Source organism: Macrobrachium rosenbergii, chromosome 10 (genome assembly GCF_040412425.1).
Source record: "Macrobrachium rosenbergii isolate ZJJX-2024 chromosome 10, ASM4041242v1, whole genome shotgun sequence".
NCBI lineage: Eukaryota > Metazoa > Arthropoda > Malacostraca > Decapoda > Palaemonidae > Macrobrachium > Macrobrachium rosenbergii.
Window position 1 is genome coordinate 52,241,061 of NC_089750.1, and position 18,398 is coordinate 52,259,458.

Sequence of the window (18,398 nt, forward strand, 5' to 3'; positions counted from 1 at the left end):
TGTGAGCATGTCGGTGAAGAGGCCCGCCCCGGTGAAATCACTTCAGCTGCCTCACCGCTAACCGCCTGCAGAAATGTTTATAATAACTCGCTGTGATGAGTACAGAAAATTTTTTAGAATTGTTTTTTGTACCATTTGCACGTGCACATGAATTTAGCGATTATCAATTTTAGTCCGGTCATGAAGGTATGCATTAGCGTATAATAATGGAAGAGGACAAGTTTCTGGGGTCCTCAAAAATAGCAGAAAATCTGCTATTTCTGTTATAGTCATCTTAGAAGATGAGATGCCATTTCTTCTACACCAAGTGCAGAAGATAGACCACTTGTTTTGATAGATGTCGCTGGATGACTGATATCTACATTTTGCAATAGCTTCTGCAGCCGCTCTTGAAAATCCTTTTTCTCTGAGGAGCTTGCTGACAGTCTGTAACCTGTCAGAGCTAGAGTAGACAACCCTCAATGGAACCGCCTGAAATGAGGTTGTCTGAGCAGACTTGGCTTTTGTGGTAGAAGCCTTGGGAAGTCTACCCAAAGCCAGAGGTGGTCCAGAAACCACTCCCTCAAAGGCCAAAATGGGGCTATTAACGTCATTGTTGCATTCTGGTGGGACTGGAACTTGTTCAGAACCTCCCTTGTCATGCCGAATGGAGGGAAAGCGTACAGGTCCTAGTTCAACCAGTCTTGCAGCATGGCATCCGTCGCCCCTGCTAAGGGATCTGGGACTGGTGAACAAAACAGAGGAAGTCGATGGATTCTGGAAGTCACGAAGAGGTCCAGAGTCGGTCTAGTCAGACAAGTGGGTCTACAGTCCATTCTGTGGAGATGACTTGATTGTGGCGGCTCAACTGGTCTACCAAGACATTTATTTTGCCTTGGACGAATCTCATGACAATTCTTATCTGATTCTCATTTGCAAAGATCCCTCGCCGCTTCGCAGAGGGAGAAAGAATGGGTTCCCCCTTGCTTGCTGATATAAGACAGCTGTGGTGTTGTCCGAGTGGACCACCACCGTCTTGTCGAAAACTTCCCTTGTGAAGGCTTGCAGACCCAAGTGAAATCGCCTTCAACTCTTGCACACTTATGGGCCACTCTTCTTGTTTCTGAGACCATGTCCCGGAGACTTCCTTGTCTCCCAGGAGAGCTCCCCGACCTAGGTCTGACGTGTCTGAGAAGTCTAGGTCAGGGTTCTGAGGGAGGAGAGATTTCTCTTCCAGCAGTCTGTCTTCGTACCTCCACCATTGCAGGTCCCTCTTGATCTCCTGGGTCACAGGAAACACAAATGAGTCTGGGTGCGTTTTCCTGTCCCAGCTGGCTCGGAGGAAGAATTCCAGCACTCTCATATGAAGTCTTCCCAGAGAAACAAACTGCTCTATGGAGGCCAGAGTCCTGAGGAGACTCATCCATTTGTTGGCTGAGCAGGTCTGAAGAGAGAGAACTTCATCTACAGTTCGCAAACAGGATTCCACTCTCTTGGGGGACAAGAACACCTGAAAATTCCAAGAGTTTATCGTCATCCCCAAATATACTATCTCGAGACAGAGCCAGTCTGGGACTTCTAAAGATTGATAAATACACCCAAGTACTGGGTTAAAAGAAGGGTCTTCCGAAGGTCCTCTGTGCATTGTTCCTTCATCAGGGATTGAAGGAGCCAATCGTCCGAGTAAAGTGAGATGTTGATGCCCACGAGATGGAGCTACCCTGCCGGAGGGGGGGGGGGGTTGAGACATGTGAAGACTTGATGAGCTGTCAAGAGGCCAAAGCATAGGGCTTGAAACTGGTAGACTTGGTCCTGAAATAAGAATCTGAGGTACTTCCTTGAGTCGGGATGTATGGGGATGTGGAAGTAAGAGTCCTGCATGTCTATTGAGACCATCCAATCTTCCTAACGAATGGATGATAGAACAGAACGATTCGTATCTATTCTAAATTTCGTCTTTTGGACGAAGAAATTCAGAGCGCTGACATCCAGGACCTGTCTCCACCCTCCTGAAGACTTGGGGACTACAAAAAGACGATTGTAGAACCCTTCCCAGCTGACTTCTTTGACTACCTCTATTGCTCTCTTCCTGAGGAGAGAGGAAACTTCCTCCGAGAGGGCATAGACAGTTAGATGATGGCGTCTTGACTAGTGGAGGTTTTTCTTGAACGGAATAGAGTAGCCCTTCCTCAGGACTTTCACAGTTCATTGCTCCATTCCTTTCTCGCTCCACCTCTCCAAAAACTGAAGGAGCCTGGCACCTACTGGAGCACTGAGGACATGGTCTTCACTTCCTAGAGGACCCCCTTAATGAGAGACTGCCATGACATAGTCACATGGCTCCAGCATGGAATATTCTTTCTCATGCTGTAGATTTGTGACGGGCAAGGGGGCTCTCGAACGTGGGGAAATTGTTCCCCCCATTTGACTCTAAATGTCTCTCTGTCCTCTTTTTCTTCTACTCCTTTTTTACTTCTTCCTCCAGCTTACTTTTTCAGCTCCCTTCCATCTTCTTATCCACCCTCTATGACTACAGCTTCTAGTTTTTTTTTTTTTTGGCTTACATAGTGTGGATATTTCCACCTTCAATAAATTTCCTGTCTGTGTGAAAGGAAGAGGCATCAATTGTGGGAACTGTGATTTGGAGAGTCACCCAACCCAATGATGTTTGGACCTGAAGGGTGTCAAAATGATGTCATATTGACACCCTAAAGGCAGAACTATCCCTGAGATCAGCCCATGGATTCCAGGGTGGGCTATTATTAGGGGTAGGATTCCCAGCATATTTTCTGGTATGCCCACCAACATAGTCAGAGTGGGGATGATCGTATTCTAGTAATGGTCTCGGTCCCAACAAGCAGGTTAAGCTTACACTTGTGCCTCTCTGATATGTTGGTGCTATCCCTTTTTGGGTAGGGTAAGGGGTGGACATCTGGGAGTCAGTTCCTAATGGTGTCGTTAGCTGAGAATAGGGCCCCATGGAAAGTCAATGGTGCATCTTCAGTGTTCACCAGCAGTGTCAAAAAAAAAAAATTTTTTTTTTTTTTTTTTTTTTTAACCTCAATTTTTTCATGGACAGTCCTCCATATTGAAATTAGTACCACTGGGCCAAATGACAGTCAGACAAGGTTGACGACCCAATGCCAGGCAAGAAGGAATACGGCCAGGAATCCTCAACAAAAAGCATCTGGTTCCAGTATTGTCACACTGGAACCATTTGCAATAAAGAAAAGCAAGAAGTATGAAATAGTTCCTGGGGTCTTTGTACCCAACTTATTTGAAAAATATCTAAATTTGAAGGTTAATGTGGTGACAATATTGATATTTTTTTAGGTAAACAGAGAAATTGTAAAATGGCGTGGCAGACAGCTGAAAATATCCCCTCAGAACAGCAATATGCTCCTGGTAGAGGGTATCTCCCCAGAGGAAAGCATGAAACTGATGAGTTTGTCGGCCCTTGCAGGAGTTACAATTGAGTGCACTCCCCACTCCAGCTTGAACTCCAGCAAGGGTTTGATTTATGCCCCTCAGCTAATGGGTTTCTCTGAGGAGAAACTTGCAAATGAATTGAAAGATCATGGTGTAATTAAGATGGACAGGATCACAAAGAAGGTGGACGGTGATTGGATGCCTCAACCTGCCTTAATATTGACGTTCAGTACTTTAAGAGTCCCAGAGTATGTCTCTGCAGCCTGGCATAGATACAAAATAAAACAGTACATTACAAGGCCCAGAAGGTGTTTCCACTGCCAACGTTTTGGGCACACCCTTCAGACGTGCCAGTCCAAAATACAAGAAAATCCTGCAGTTTGTCAACTGTGGTGATGATGAGCATGGTATGTGCACCAGGGAACCTAAATGTGTTCACTGTGGAGAGGGACATGCATCATCATCTCAACAGTGTGATATATATTTATTTGAAAAAGAAATTCAGGCATTAAAAGTGATGGAAAGGACAACTTTTAAGGAAGCAAGAGAGAGAGCAAAAGCTAAGATTGTAAGACCAGGTCTAAGTTTTGCCTTAGTAGTAGCAAAACTTAGAAACAAACACAAAGAGACAAATAAACTAACCAAAATAAGAAGCACAAAGGTAGAGCCAAAAAAACAATCACTGAAAAGACGCCTAACAGATTCATCAGAATCCATTGATCATGGTAATGTGAAGACAAGGTTCAGTAGAACCTACAAGGAAGATGTGAACATAAGAGCTCAGGAAAATTGAAGTGTCAGTTGAGACACACCCTCCACCATCTGCCTCTTTGGAGGGGGGCCAGTGAGTGCTGGTCCGGTGCCAGCTCCTGTTTGGAGGACAAACCAGCAGATGCTGATCCCCTGGCGCCAGTCCTTGCTGGTGCTTCTGAGGGAGAGCTGGCTACTGCCAGCAATAGCAAGACAGTTGAGGTGGTCTCTTTAGAGAACACCTCTGCTCTCTCCATCTTGATTGAGATGGAGAGAGAAGAAACTGAAAAACCCCTCAGTGTCAAAGACACTCAAGGAAAGGATGTTGGCTCTTTCAAGGTGATTATTCCCCCCCCCCCCCAAGGAGCCAACAAAACTGCCCACTAAATTGTCTCCCCAAAGTAGGAAAAAGAACTCTCCCAACCTTGTAAAAAGGAACCATACTGATGGTCCCAGACAGAAATAAATTCACTTCCATAATTCAGTGGAACTGTCAGGGACTCCGAGCAAAGTATGAGGAAGTGAAGCTTTTGCTCAATGAGCATTCTCCTGTAGGGATATGTTTGCAGGAGACCCTGTTGGGTGAATATACCCCTTGTCCTAGGGAATATGTTCACTTCAGAACTGAATTTGATTTGGAAGTGGGAAATCACGGTGGATCCCTCATCTACATCCGTCGAGATACTCCACACTACCAAGTACAGTATAACTAAATACTCCACTTCAAGCTGTGGCTGTACGGATTAATTTAAGAAGGCAATATACTATATGTTCCCTTTACATTCCACCCTTTAGCCATGTCTCCAAGAGGACTTAATATCCTTAATGTGGCAACTACCAGAGCCATTTCTTCTTGGTGACTTCAACAGCAGACATCTATTGTGAAAAGATGTAACATCAAACCAAAAAGGCAATATGATGGCATCTATTATAGAAAATGAAAACATAGGCCTTCTTAATACTGGAGAACCTACCCATTATCACCTTCAGACTGGCACTGTCTCCTGCATTGACCTTTCAATTTGTAGCTCCAATTGCAGTGTTGATTTTAGTTGGAGAACAAGTGATAACTGGCATACCAGTGACCATTCTCCAATTATAATCAGCACCAATGATGGTCCACCTATCCCAAGATCACCACGACGGTGCTTAGAGAAAGCAAATTGGAGAAAATTCAAAGTTTTGAGCGAGTTGGAAGGGGATGCTAAAGATTTCCCAAGTGTAGATGATGCCATTGATCTACTCGATGGAACTTTCCATACTGCAAGCTTACATTCAATTCCTCGAACTAAAGGGCTTTTCAGGAGACGGCCAGTTCCATGGTGGTCAGAAGAATTAAGGCTGCTACATCGAGCTACAAGGTCATCATTGACCAGGTGCCATAGACATCGCACCATGGACAATGTCATCACTTATAAACAGTGTAGGGCACGATTTCAAAAAGCTATGAAAGCTGCCAGAAGACAAGCATGGGCAGGATATGTATCCTCTACTAATAGCAGAACACCAGTCTGCAGCATTTGGAAGAAAATAAGAAAAATTCAGGGTAAATTTACACCCAATCCTCCTCCAGTACTTAAAGTAAATAATAATCATGTCAATGATGCCACAAAAGTTAGTAATATATTTTCTGAACACTTTGCTCGAGTCTCTGAAAAATCAGATAGTTCCCTAGGACATCATTTCAGAATGATGGAAGAACAACAGGTACTTGACTTTTCACCAAACAAAACTGAATCTTACAATACTGTATGCCTTTTTCTGAAAGGGAATTTGACTCTGCTTTAGCCAGGAGCAAGAACACTGCCCCTGGCCCAGATGAGATTCCTTACGAAATGTTTAAACACATTTCAAGGAACACAAAACTTTTTATAATCAGTATTATCAAAAGAATATGAGATAAAAGCAGCTACCCTAGCATAGCATATGGGAATTGGCAACCATGTTACCATTCCTTAAGCCTGGAAAAGATCCTCTCTATGCAGCAAGTTATTGCCCCATTGCATTAACTTGCTGTTTGTGTAAATTAATGGAAAAAATGGTAAATGTAAGGCTGTGATACTTAGAGCACAACAGTATTTTAACACCTCCTCAGTGTGGCTTTCGAAAAATGCACTCCACACTGGATATCTTACTGCAACTTGAAACCTCTGTCTGTGAAGCATTGGCCTCCAAACAACACAACATGACAGTGTTTTTTGATATAGAAAAGGCATATGACACTGCCTGGAGACATGGAATTCTCAGGACAATACATAATAGTGGTCTATGAGGAAAATTACCTTTATTTGTAAAATTTTTACATCGTAGGTATTTTAAAGTTAAAGTTGGCAGTACTTTATCAGAGAAAAGGTGCCAAGAAGAAGGTGTTCCCCAGGGCAGTGTTCTCAGTGTAACACCTTTTGCTCTGGCCATAAACAGTGTCACAACTGTTATTCCAAGAGAGGTCTTAAAGACGTTGTTTGTGGATGACCTATCAATATCCTTTGCTGCCACCCAGATGACTGTAGCTGAAAGAAAGTTACAGTTAATGATAAATAAAATAGCAAGTTGGGCTGAGAAACAAGGTTTTAAAATCTCTGTAAGCCAGACTACTGCTGTCCACTTCTCCCGGATCAGGGGAGTACATCCTGATCCAGACCTCTATTTGTATGGCCGTAGAATCCCATGTGTAGAACAAGCGCATTTCTTAGGCCTAGTTTTTTGACAGCAGAATGTCTTGGGTCCCCCCATATCAAACATATAAAAGCAATACCTAGAAGCTTTACACCTTGAAGATGCTGTCTCACACCAGTTGGGGAGCTGATAGAAATCTTATACAAAGCTTCATAAAACCTTAATCTTATCAAAACTGTCATCTAACTTAAAAATTTTAGATTCTGTTCATCATTCAGGTATACGTATAGCCACAGGAGCTTTCCGTTCATCACCAATATCTAGTTTGCTAGTTGATGCAGGAGAAATGCCCCTTGAACTCTATCACCAGTCATCATTACTGTACTTTGATACTGGTTTAGAGTGCAAAGACTTCCCAAATCTCTGGCATTTGCTGTGGCAAACAGAAATATTTTTAATGGTTTTTAGAAAAGTCATCCAAGGTATCCTACTCCTTTTAGCTATAGAATTAAAAAGATTTTAGAGGATACAAATATTAGAAAAATACCTATACTTCCTTTTGTGTATCCCACTACTCCTGTCTGGAAGTTACCTGCTGTGAAATTCTGCAGGTACTTCAATGGAGCAGAGGGATAATCTGATGAGGAAATGAGGACAATATTTTTAGCATGCATCAGAGCATATAGATAAAAGATTTATATTTACTGATGGTTCCAAATCCAATGCTAGCATTGGCTACGGAGTTTTTAGTGAATCTTTTAAGCGAAGAGGTGCACTTCCTTCAGTTGCTTCAAACTTTACAGCTGAGCTGTATGGCACCTTGGTAGCACTGGAACATATTGCAACACTCCCAGTGTCTAGCTACACAATATTTTGTGACTAAGTGCCTTACAGTCCCTGGAAATCTTCAATACTGATCATTCCTTAGTGTTGAAGATCTTGCAGTGGATCTTCTTGCACTATTATAGAGGAAGCATATTTCTTTTTGTTGGGTTTCTGCCCATGTGAACATATCGGGAAATGAAGAGGCAGACCAGCTAGCCAAACTAGCTGCACAAACTTTGATACTGAGAAAATGCCCTGTCCCATATTGTGATACATTCCATATATGGAAGTCCATCCAGCATTTATGGGCACTTCAGGAGACAGAGTAACCCCCCGAAAAATGAGAGAAATCACTAGTCAGACACACCCTTGGAAATATGACCTAATACCAAGCAAGTGGGAGGTTGTATTGTGTATGTTACGTATTGGCCATACGAGTTAAACTCACGGCTATGTGATGAAAGGGGAGAATGAGCCCTTCTGTGACGACTGCTTAGTTCTGCTGACTGCTAGGCATTTGCTGGTTGAGTGTCCCAGTCTAGTGAAACTTAGGAATCATTTTTTATCATATAGCAGTGAAGCAGGTGGTAATTATAGCATGGCAAAACTGTTGGGAGAAAGTATGTGTATTAATAACGTTATCTCTTTTATCAAAGTAGCTGGTCTCCTCAAATATATTTGACAGCTGTGCTGTCTTAGTATATTCATTTTTAGTATATTCATTTTTTTTTCTTAAGTTATACTGTTTTTATAGGATCAAATTTATTAATAGCTCTTTTTAGCAGAAATTTATTTATTTTTTAAGTTATACTTCTTTTTAATCAAATTTATGTGGTTCTTTTTAGCAGAATTTTATTTTTAATTTTGTTTAACATGTAAAAGTGAAAAGATCACATTTAGTATTCGGCGTCAGTGACCCTGGTAGTTGTGATGCCAGATAACCCACAATCAATCTCAATCTCACTTCCTTGAGGAGGACTTAGTTGAGGACTTCTTGATGGAACAAGACGAAAACTGGACATTTGCTTGGGGTCTAGATTGACAGCTCTGTCTACTGTCACGAAAGGAATAAGGCTGAAGAGGGGAGGCTGACTTGGTGCTATAAGAGGGCAGCTCTTTTGGGGACCTTGTAGACTGAGACAAGAGGTCCTGCATCGATTTCCTATGAAGGTCTGACACAGTCTTGCTGACAGTCGACCAAGGGAAGAGATAATCACGGACAAGAGGGGATAAGAGGAGGGCAGATTTCTGAGCAGCAGTAACTCCTTTGGTGGTGTATGAGCACCAAGTTCCCTCTTCTTCAAAACTTCCATTGTGAAGAGAGAGGCCAACTCCCGAGACCTGTCTCTGATGTCCTTTATTGGTACGAGAGAGGACACCAAGCAAGTCCGAGGCAACATCCGTACGTAAAGAAGGGCAGTCTTGGATCTTCCGGGCAAGGGCACCCAATGACCAATCCAAAAAACTGACCACCTCGAAGACCTTGAGTATATCCTTCAGAAGATGATCAATCTCAGCAGAAGAGAACATTGCTTTGGCCGACAAAAAGGCCGATCTTTGAGAGGAGTCAACAAGCCCGGAGAAGTACCCCTGGGAGGAGGCAGTGACCCCCAAAGGAGCTTCTCCTGTGGCATAAGATAAATATCTAGCGTGCAACAGCCAATTCTCAACTTCGCTTTAATACCGTCCTTGCCGAAGAAGAAAGCACCATCTTGGGTAACCTGGAAGATTCCGCAGGTTGATTATTCATAAAGAAAGCAGATGCAGGAGAGGTCAGGGCCACTGGAGAGAAAAAATCAGGGGAGCTATGTAGCAAAAATCGCAATAATGCTGCATAAGCAGAAGGAAAATCCTTATCTAAATCCTTAACCAAATCCTCTTCATCTGACAACACCAGTGATAAGGATATGTCAGTTGTAGACTTAGCAGTAGGGGGAGGTTTCTTCAGAAGACCCAAGATGTCATCCAACTGGCACTGGATAGGAGCTAACAACAGATCCACCACTGCAGGTACGGGAGCCTGATGCATATGCTTGAGAGCTGGCACCGCAAAATCAGGAGTTGGCGCGCAACTCCTGGAATCTTCCAGGTTACCCAAGATGGTGCTCTCTTCTTCGGCAAGGAAGGCGTTAAGTGAAATTGAGAATTGGCTCTCAGACAAGAGAGAGCAAGGGAAGGCAGAGCACTTGAAAGAAGAGACTGGGCAATCGGGCACTGCCGGGCGCTCGGGTGTTGCTGGACAATTGGGTGCTCGGGAGCCACTGGGCACTTGGGCGCTACTAGGTGCTAATGGGTGCTCAGCTGCTGCTGTACCAACGGGTGCTACTGGGTGCTTGTGCTTGTGAGCAGAGCAACAACATTTGGGCGCCGAAACAGGACGTTCCACACCTGGTCGCACTGGAGAGAGACGTTCTGGTCCGTCCCACAAAATGCAGGAGGGCTCAGACTCCCAGACCCTCTTCCAAGGCACGAGAGGAGAGTGGACGGCATCCGCTGCACGCCTTTTCAACAGCCGCAATTCATCCTGGAAATGCCACTGGCGCCTCTGTTCACAACTAGAAGTCTCTGAACTAGAGGAAAGGTAGTGCACATCCAAAAAGATGCCTTTTCTATGGCTGTCTGTCATAACCTGACACGTGACTACAGGTTCAACTGAGGGGGCGGTTACCTGTGGGCAGACCCCATCGACCTCCTTTGGGCTTCCGGTATGACTCCTCCACTGCTTAAGGGAGTATGCCAGGGACCTTTGTCTAGGAGAATCAGCGGAACAGGTAGCCACCTCCTCCACTAATACTTCACTGACACACTTATCACTCACTTATCCACTTTGTCCATACGGGCTCGAACCAAAGCCACTAATTGAGCCATGGTGGTCACGATCAAACTGAACTTTTGCTTGAATCTTGATTCAAGGCTGGCGATGGCATTGAGGTCAGAAGTGTGGGAGCCAGGTAAAGGATCAGGTGGTACAGCTGGAGAACTGGGAACAGGGGACGTTGAAGGTACAAATACAGAGACAACAGGAACATCAATGTTACTAGGAGATCTAGCAGAATCCTGGCTAGCTACAGTATTACTTTCTCTTTCTGTCCCTTTCCAATTTAGCAAGATGAGAATTTAAAACCCTCCATTTCTTTTGACCCCAGTCTTCACATTCAATACAAGATAATTCAGCAGAACACACTTGACCCCTGCAGTCTGTGCAAATGGTATGTGAGTCGTACTTCTCCTTAATTAATCTCGTACTGCAGCCTTTGCTGCAATAACAAACACTAGTTGTGCCTGAGTCAGGCATAATTAATAAACAAGTCGACTAACCAAGAGTCTTAATCTTGAAAAATTGTCAAAACCGTGAAAAATTGGTCCCCGAAGAAAACCTATCACTGTCTAAATTGCCGAAGGTGACCAAAAAGTAATTATACTTCACCAATTGGCAAAAAACCATTAACCAGAAAAGTAAACAAATTCAAAATCAGCTGACTGCTCACAACCTTCGTCAAAAGCCAGCAGAAACAAATTGAAGCTCTTAGCCGAGTTGTTCCTCTCTTTCCCAAAAGTGGGTGAGACTAGTTACCTACATAAAAAAGAATCGCTACCACGAATTACAAAAGTTTAGCTGCCGTGCAAGCTGAAACCATAAGCTATGTAATTACTGGGTAAGTTACTGATATCAAGTTGAAACTATAAGCTAAGTAATTATTGGTTAAGTTTCTGATATAAAACTGCTCTCTTTTTATTCAGGTCCAGCAGCAAGAAAAAATTGGAGTCTCTTATGGAGGATGGAGTTAAATCCAGCAACTGCCTCGTTTCATAAGATATAGCTCTCCTCCAGCACCTGCCTAGTTTCACAGAACTTCTTGAAAAAACTTTCTGATGGAGGAACTTAGCCACTGTATCAAATCTGTTTGGTGCAAACTTAGTTTTGGAAGAAGGCTGAAGGGGATCTGCCTTAGGTTCCAGTCTAGCAGTCCTAAAGGACCTAGAATCCTGAACTGGTTCCTCAAAGAAATCATGAAATTTGCTAGCACAGACCTTAATAAGTCTGTGAAGAGCTGATGATACTACCTGCTCTTCATCAGCATCAGAGTCCATTTTGTGAATCTCAGGTTCATCAGAGGGAAATCCCGGGGAAGCAGAGGTGGCGGCAGCAGATACCCTGCTCCCCGAAACCAAAAAAAGTTTCAACTTCTCTGAGAAGGATTTATTTTTGGGAGCAAAAAACTGTTCCATACCAGAGGAATGGTTGGCAGTCTTTTGCTATGGCACCAAAGAATTATCTGCACTGGAAACTAAAGCTTCCTGACCATGCACACCATCCTGCCCTGACATCAAAGTAGTGGGAGGCAAAACCGAAACTTCTGCAGGAACCAACATAAAAACACTTGGTTGAGGTGAACATATTCTACTACTGAGCCAGTAGCAATCAAAGATGGATTCACTTGTCTGGTGAACATACACTACTACTGAGCCAGTAGCAATCAAAGAAGGATTCACTTGTCTAACAGGTGAATACACTGATCCTTGGCACTGAAGAGGCAACCAAAAGCAGCTAAAAAAGGCTCGAGAATACCTTGAATCCTGCCTTGGCGACTGGGAAGCAGTCCAAGGAATCTGTGATATCAAACACGATCCTAAAAAATGCCTAGAATGCTCAGGAGTAGTCATCAAGAGTCAGCAAAGAAGGGGGCCGAGACTGGAAGCGTCACGCCTGAGAAGAATGGGAACTACAAGGAAGCGTCCATGCCTTACACGTCGCCAACAGCAACGGTGAGACAGAACGAGGAGAATGATACAAGCTCCTACTTATGCGATCTGAACGAGAAACTACACAGTCTTACAAGGCGTCAAAAGTTGATGAGAATGCCTGAGAAAGGGAGAATGTGGAGAATGCCTCAGAAAGGAAGGAGAATGTAGAAAACAAATCCTGATCACGGCTACTCGCACAAAACTCTCTCATGTCAGACAAATAGCATGAAGACGAACCGACAAAGCCAGGCGAAAGCCTTGCGCTAGGGAAGTGTTCAGCGTCAGGCAAACAGCTCCAAGATCATACTGGAAGATCCCGGAGAGGGATCGCTAGGAGTTTGCAGCCTCCTGCAAGGCCTAGGGGATAAAGAATCAGATATCAAACAAGTGCACTTAACATTACCTAGCATATCTACCTCCTGCCTACCCGAATTTTGCCTGGTCTTGCTGCTCTTATCTTTCGGTGACCAAGCTCCAACCAATATGTGACACATGCCAGGTTGGCCAGAGGCAGATGACAACGGGCATAAACCAGTTCCACTCGTGTACATAACCAGCTTCCCTGGATCTCCAACAGTAGAAGGAGCATCACAGGGTGTGGCTAACTTTCAGTAATGCTCTTCTCAAACAAATCGGAGGCTTCTGTGAGTCAAATGCTTTGCCTCAAATGAAGAGTCATTTACAAATAAATATCACAAGTGCTCATTAAACAGTTATAAAACAGGTCCTCTAGGAATTTGTGGGAAGCTTATCCAGCAAACTGCTTAAGACAATACAGTTAGTATCCAGCTATTTGTTGACACAATACAGTGACTTTGAGAAAGCAAAATTTTTTTTATTCATCTTCTATATTAATCAGTTGACATACCTTATGGTTACTTAGTATGTTGGTACAAATATTCAGATGTACTTTCCATCTGACAACTTAGACAAGCCATGCTGTTAATTTACCAATGTGGTGGTTTTAAAATGTCTGCAATTGTTTCTCAAATTAAATCAGACAGCACTGTTCACTCTAATTTGTACTGAAATACTACAGGCAGTAAAATAATCAGGAAATTATAATATAAACACATGAGTTACTAACAAACATTCAAACCTGATTTTTAGTATCCAACGTTGTTTCCAGTTTCACTACTTTGGCCACCCATTCTTGCTTGCCTTCTCGCAATGAAAGATTTAACTGCTGTTCTGTCTCCAAGTCTTTTGTTAACTAGAAAAAAAAAAGAGGTTTCAAAATAAAAGACAATCCTAGTCACCCAAAGCTGTTGACCTAATTTCCAATTAAGGAAAAACAGTCTGATCAATCATCCTCCTAATGTTATAATTAACCCTTTAACGCCGAAGCCCTATTTACAAAAACGTCTCCCGTATGCCGGCGGCGTTCGGTGAGTTAGCGCTGAAGCGGAAAAAGTTTTTTCAAAAATCACAGCACGCTTAGTTTTTAAGATTAAGAGTTCATTTTTGGCTCATTTTTTTGTCATTGCCTGAAGTTTAGTATGCAACCATCAGAAATGAAAAAATATCATTATCATATATAAATATTGGAATATATGACAGCAAAAAAAAAAAACTCGTATATAATTGTATACAAATCGCTGTAAGCAAAACGGTTAAAGCTAATGAGTTAATTTTTTTTAGTTGTATTGTACACTAAATTGCGATGATTTTGGTATATAACAAATTTTAAAACGATCAAAGCAACACAGAGAAAATATTATCACAAAATGATGCACGAATTCATAACGTGCGGACGTAAAAAATTTTTTTTAAAAATTCACCATAAATCAAAATATTGTGCTAGAGACTTCCCGTTTGTTGAAAAATGAAGCTAATTGATTGATATTACTAGACTGTAAGTGTTTTAGCTTACAATTGCAGTTTTCGACCATTTCGGTCGAGTTAAAGTTGACCGAAAGTCAAATTTTTTCTATTTATCGTGATTTATATGGAAATATTTCAAAACTGATAAAAGCTACAACCATGAGTTATTTTTTGTTGTATTGTACATGAAATTGCGCACATTTTCATATATAAAACTTTATGTAACGACTAATATAAAGCTGTGCAAATATTATGACAACGAGACGAAAGAATTTCTGAGATGTTCAGCCGAGTTACCGCGCAGACGTAAGGAAAATGTTTTTTTAAAAAATTCACCATAAATTGAAATATTGTGCTAGAGACTTCCAATTTATTGCAAAATGAAGTTAAATGATTGAATATTACTAGAATGTAAATGTAAGAGTTTTAGCTTACAATTGCGTTTTTTGACCATTTCGGTTGAGTTAAAGTTGACCGAAGGTTGAATTTTGGCAGTTATCGTGATTTATGTGAAAATATTTCAAAACTGATAAAAGCTACAACCATGAGCTATTTTCTGTTGTATTCTACATGAAATTGCGCACATTTTCATATATAAAAGTTTATGTAACGACTAATGTAAACGATGCAAACATTACGACAACATGACGAAAGAATTTCTGAGATGTTTGGCGAGTTATCACACAAGAGACGTATGGAAAAATTTTTTTTTTTTTTTTCAGAAATTCACCATAAATCGAAATATTGTGCTAGAGACTTCCAATTGGTTGCAAAATGAAGGTAAATGATTGAATATTACTAGATCGTAAGAGTTTTAGCTTAAAATTGCGTTTTTGACCATTTCAGTCGAGTCTAAAGTTGACCGAAGGTTGAAATTTTGGCAGTTATCGCGGGTTTATATGAAAATATTTCCAAACTGATAAAAGGTACAACCATGGGTTGTATTTGCTGTATTGTACATGAAATTGCACACATTTTCATATATAAAACTTTATGTAACGGCTAATATAGAACAGTGCAAAAATTACGACAAAATGACAAAAGAATTTATGAAATTTTCGGCTGAGTTACCGCCCGATGCGTAAAAAAAAAAAAAGTTTTTCAAAAATTCACCATAAATCGAAATATTGTGCTAGAGACTTCCAATTTGTTGCAAAATGAAGGTACATGATTGAATATTACTAGAATGTAAGAGTTTTAGCTTACAATTGCGTTTTTCGACCATTTCGGTCAAGTCAAAGTTGACCAAAGGTTGAAATTTTTTGTAGTCGACGTACGGTACATCCACTTGGCATCCAACAGACAATTTTAGTCGACGTATGATACATCCAATAGGCGTTTAAGGGTTAAGGAAGTGCTTTTGAGATAAAAAAAAAAAAAACTCGCTCCAAAGCCTGGCAGGGAATGTGTGCATTTTACCCAAAACTTACAAATTGATTTAGAGAAACCATTATATTTTTAGCCACAATAACCATCGTGAAAATGTTTCTCTTGATAGTCTAAAATATTTGAATTAGATTATGAATATTAATATCTTCAAAAGATATAATTCAGGTCTGACAAATGCTGACAGTAGCTTGTTTCATATCCACATTACTTAAAGTGCATAAATACTGTAATGCATATGTATAAAAGAATTAACATTTCTGTTCTATAGCATTTTTTAAGAGATCAGCCAATCACGCACAGTGATATGTTACTAGATTTAACTAATCTTAGTAAGGTAATAGATCTAAATATTATTTTAAGAACTAATAATAAGGTCTGAGTAATTCATAGGGTTGAAGAGTTTTAACAGGATGTTATTTTATGCTCTTTCCTAAAAGTTTGAAAAGGTCTTCAAAATATTTTTGGCCAGTGGTACACTCAAGGATCAGCACTCTCTAGACCAGTCTTTTTAAGTATACTAAATGTTGTCTGCCTAAAGCTAATTTACACCAGTAAACCTATACTACTCTACTGAAGTAGCCTGAACCAAGCTGCAGGGTAAAATTATTGTTCTCATACAGCTATCCTTAGAAAAAAGTTGTTCCTGTATAAAATTACTGCTCTTACATTTCTATAATTATCAAAGCAAATGTACTAGGGTACTTTTCAATTAATGATAGGCTGTTGAGACAAATTCTAAACTATCTAATCAAACAAGTCATACATGGGCACAGCATTTGGATGCATTATTAAGTGAAATTTTACATCTTATATTACTGAAAACAAAGAAGTATGGGCCAAAGTAAAAAAAAAAAAGTCAATGATGTAAAAAATTAATTGAAAATTTTAAAAAATTAATAAAATGCCTAATCATTATCTTATAAAAATGCAAAAATTGTCAATATTGTATCATGATTGCACTGGTAATTTTTACCTGCACCCAGTGACTTCCAAAGCCTTACCTTCGTGATTTTTTGATTAAGTTGTTGAATTTTTTTATCTTGTGCTTGCTTTTCTTTGGTGATGTTTGTCATCTCATGCCTCAGAGCCTGGATTTCCTCGGACAACTGTCGAGCAGCTTCACGTGAAACTTCAGCCTGAAACAGATGATCTGTTATAATTTTACTTTTCAACAAAAAATAAAAACTTGAAGAGATATGAAACAATAAAAAGCAACTAAGTAAAATGAAAAAATAACTTCTTCAGGGAATGTTAATACCTTCATTTGATAAAAACAGAGAGAGCAAGAGAACACAACAAACTATATAAAGCCTAATACATAAAATTAGCTTACTTCCTGTAGTGCCTCAGCCTGTGCTTCACTAATTTTATTTTCAAAAAATTGTCTCTGAGATTCAAGCTGAGATGATAACAGATGTGTATATTCAAGCTGTAAGGCTGTGAGTTTCTCTTCCCCTTGCATCACCTCTTCTTTTGTGTCAGGTATTGGAGATGAACGCTCATATGATACAACCTGCAAAAGTTGAATAAACATGGAAAAGGTACTTTTGAGATTTTGTTACAAAATGCATGCATGTGTCACTATAAATATACTGTATTATCACTTTCCAGTTGCACATTTGAGCCATCTTTTTGCATTTGATATGATTAACAAAACCTGGGTTTACTAAAGCAATCCCTATGATTAAAACTGGGATCAATAAAGCAATTCCTGACCTTTAGCTCTTCAACAAAAAAGAAAAAAATCTTGTAATACATGAGCTCATACCTTCCCATCACCCTCACTTTGAAGTAAGCGATGGACATAATTGTCTCTGACATAATCCCAGACTCTGTTGTTACCAACTTGCAGTGAAAATAAGTGATTGGTTTCCATAAAATGTCTGAAAGTAAGGTACAGTTTAAAAGGTTGGAAGAATTAAAAATGATTAGCCAAGGTTAATTGGTAATAGAAAAACAAAAATTTTGGCTGATATACAAAATTACTACCAGTTAAAGTGTCTTTATCTTGAAGGGAAAGCTCCAGTACAGGTATTATCCCACTTATGATGGGGTCAGGTTCCAAAACACCCATCGTTTGTTGGAAAAAACATATCTCGAATATAGCCTAGCCTACACCAGGGTATTCAGTACCATCTATACATACTGTATATGGTAGCCTTGCCTACACTATAAAGTATACTCTGTACATATACAGTACAGTAATTATTATCATGAGCTAATTCTGGAGGTTCATGCAGATTGACCTATGATAATTCAGTACAAAGAGAAATTGAACAACAAATAAGAATTAGCTTAGCCTACACTATGGTATATCATATACATACACAGTAGTCTAGCCTACATTACACTGTACTCTATATTCACATAATATTGTATTATACACACATCAGCATAGTGAATATGCATCTTTTCCATGGATCTTTTAAAAAGTTATCCTTTACTTCACTGTATCCAATAATATTGTATGTATTCTCATATCACTTTTGTATAATAAATTGCAATCACAGCGATCAATGTTTTAGTTTGGAAATCGATTACGCTATAAGCTTATTTCGCTGTCTTTAACTCAGTTCAGAACGCTTTCTTGCTTCTAGTTAGCATAAATGAATCTCTAAATACACTATTTATATGGGACAAGGTTATTTTTCATTATACAAAGTGTTTTTAAGTCGAAATACAACAAATACGTCTCATTGTGAAATTAATTTAGCTGTTTTTTTTTTTTTTTTTTTTTGTTAATGGATGATGTTGGCCATTTGGGGGCATGTTTGTTTTGTGCAAAAAATAAAGATTCCGTTCACTATTTTCACTTGATTTCAGTATAATACAAGCTTTAC

General features: G+C 40.3%; 1 protein-coding gene across 2 annotated transcripts in view; it reads right to left on the reverse strand.

The window, feature by feature from the left end:
- The window catches only part of LOC136842630 (BRCA1-associated protein), a 156,044-nt gene that overhangs the window by 16,960 nt on the left and 120,686 nt on the right, over window positions 1–18,398 (reverse strand). For both annotated transcript variants that reach the window (XM_067110245.1, XM_067110246.1), the window contains exons 9-12: window positions 17,327–17,441; window positions 16,892–17,071; window positions 16,560–16,694; window positions 13,445–13,558 (exon numbers count right to left, since the gene is read on the reverse strand). In XM_067110245.1, coding sequence (XP_066966346.1) covers window positions 13,445–13,558; window positions 16,560–16,694; window positions 16,892–17,071; window positions 17,327–17,441 — 544 coding nt within the window. The remainder of the gene's footprint in view (window positions 1–13,444; window positions 13,559–16,559; window positions 16,695–16,891; window positions 17,072–17,326; window positions 17,442–18,398) is intronic.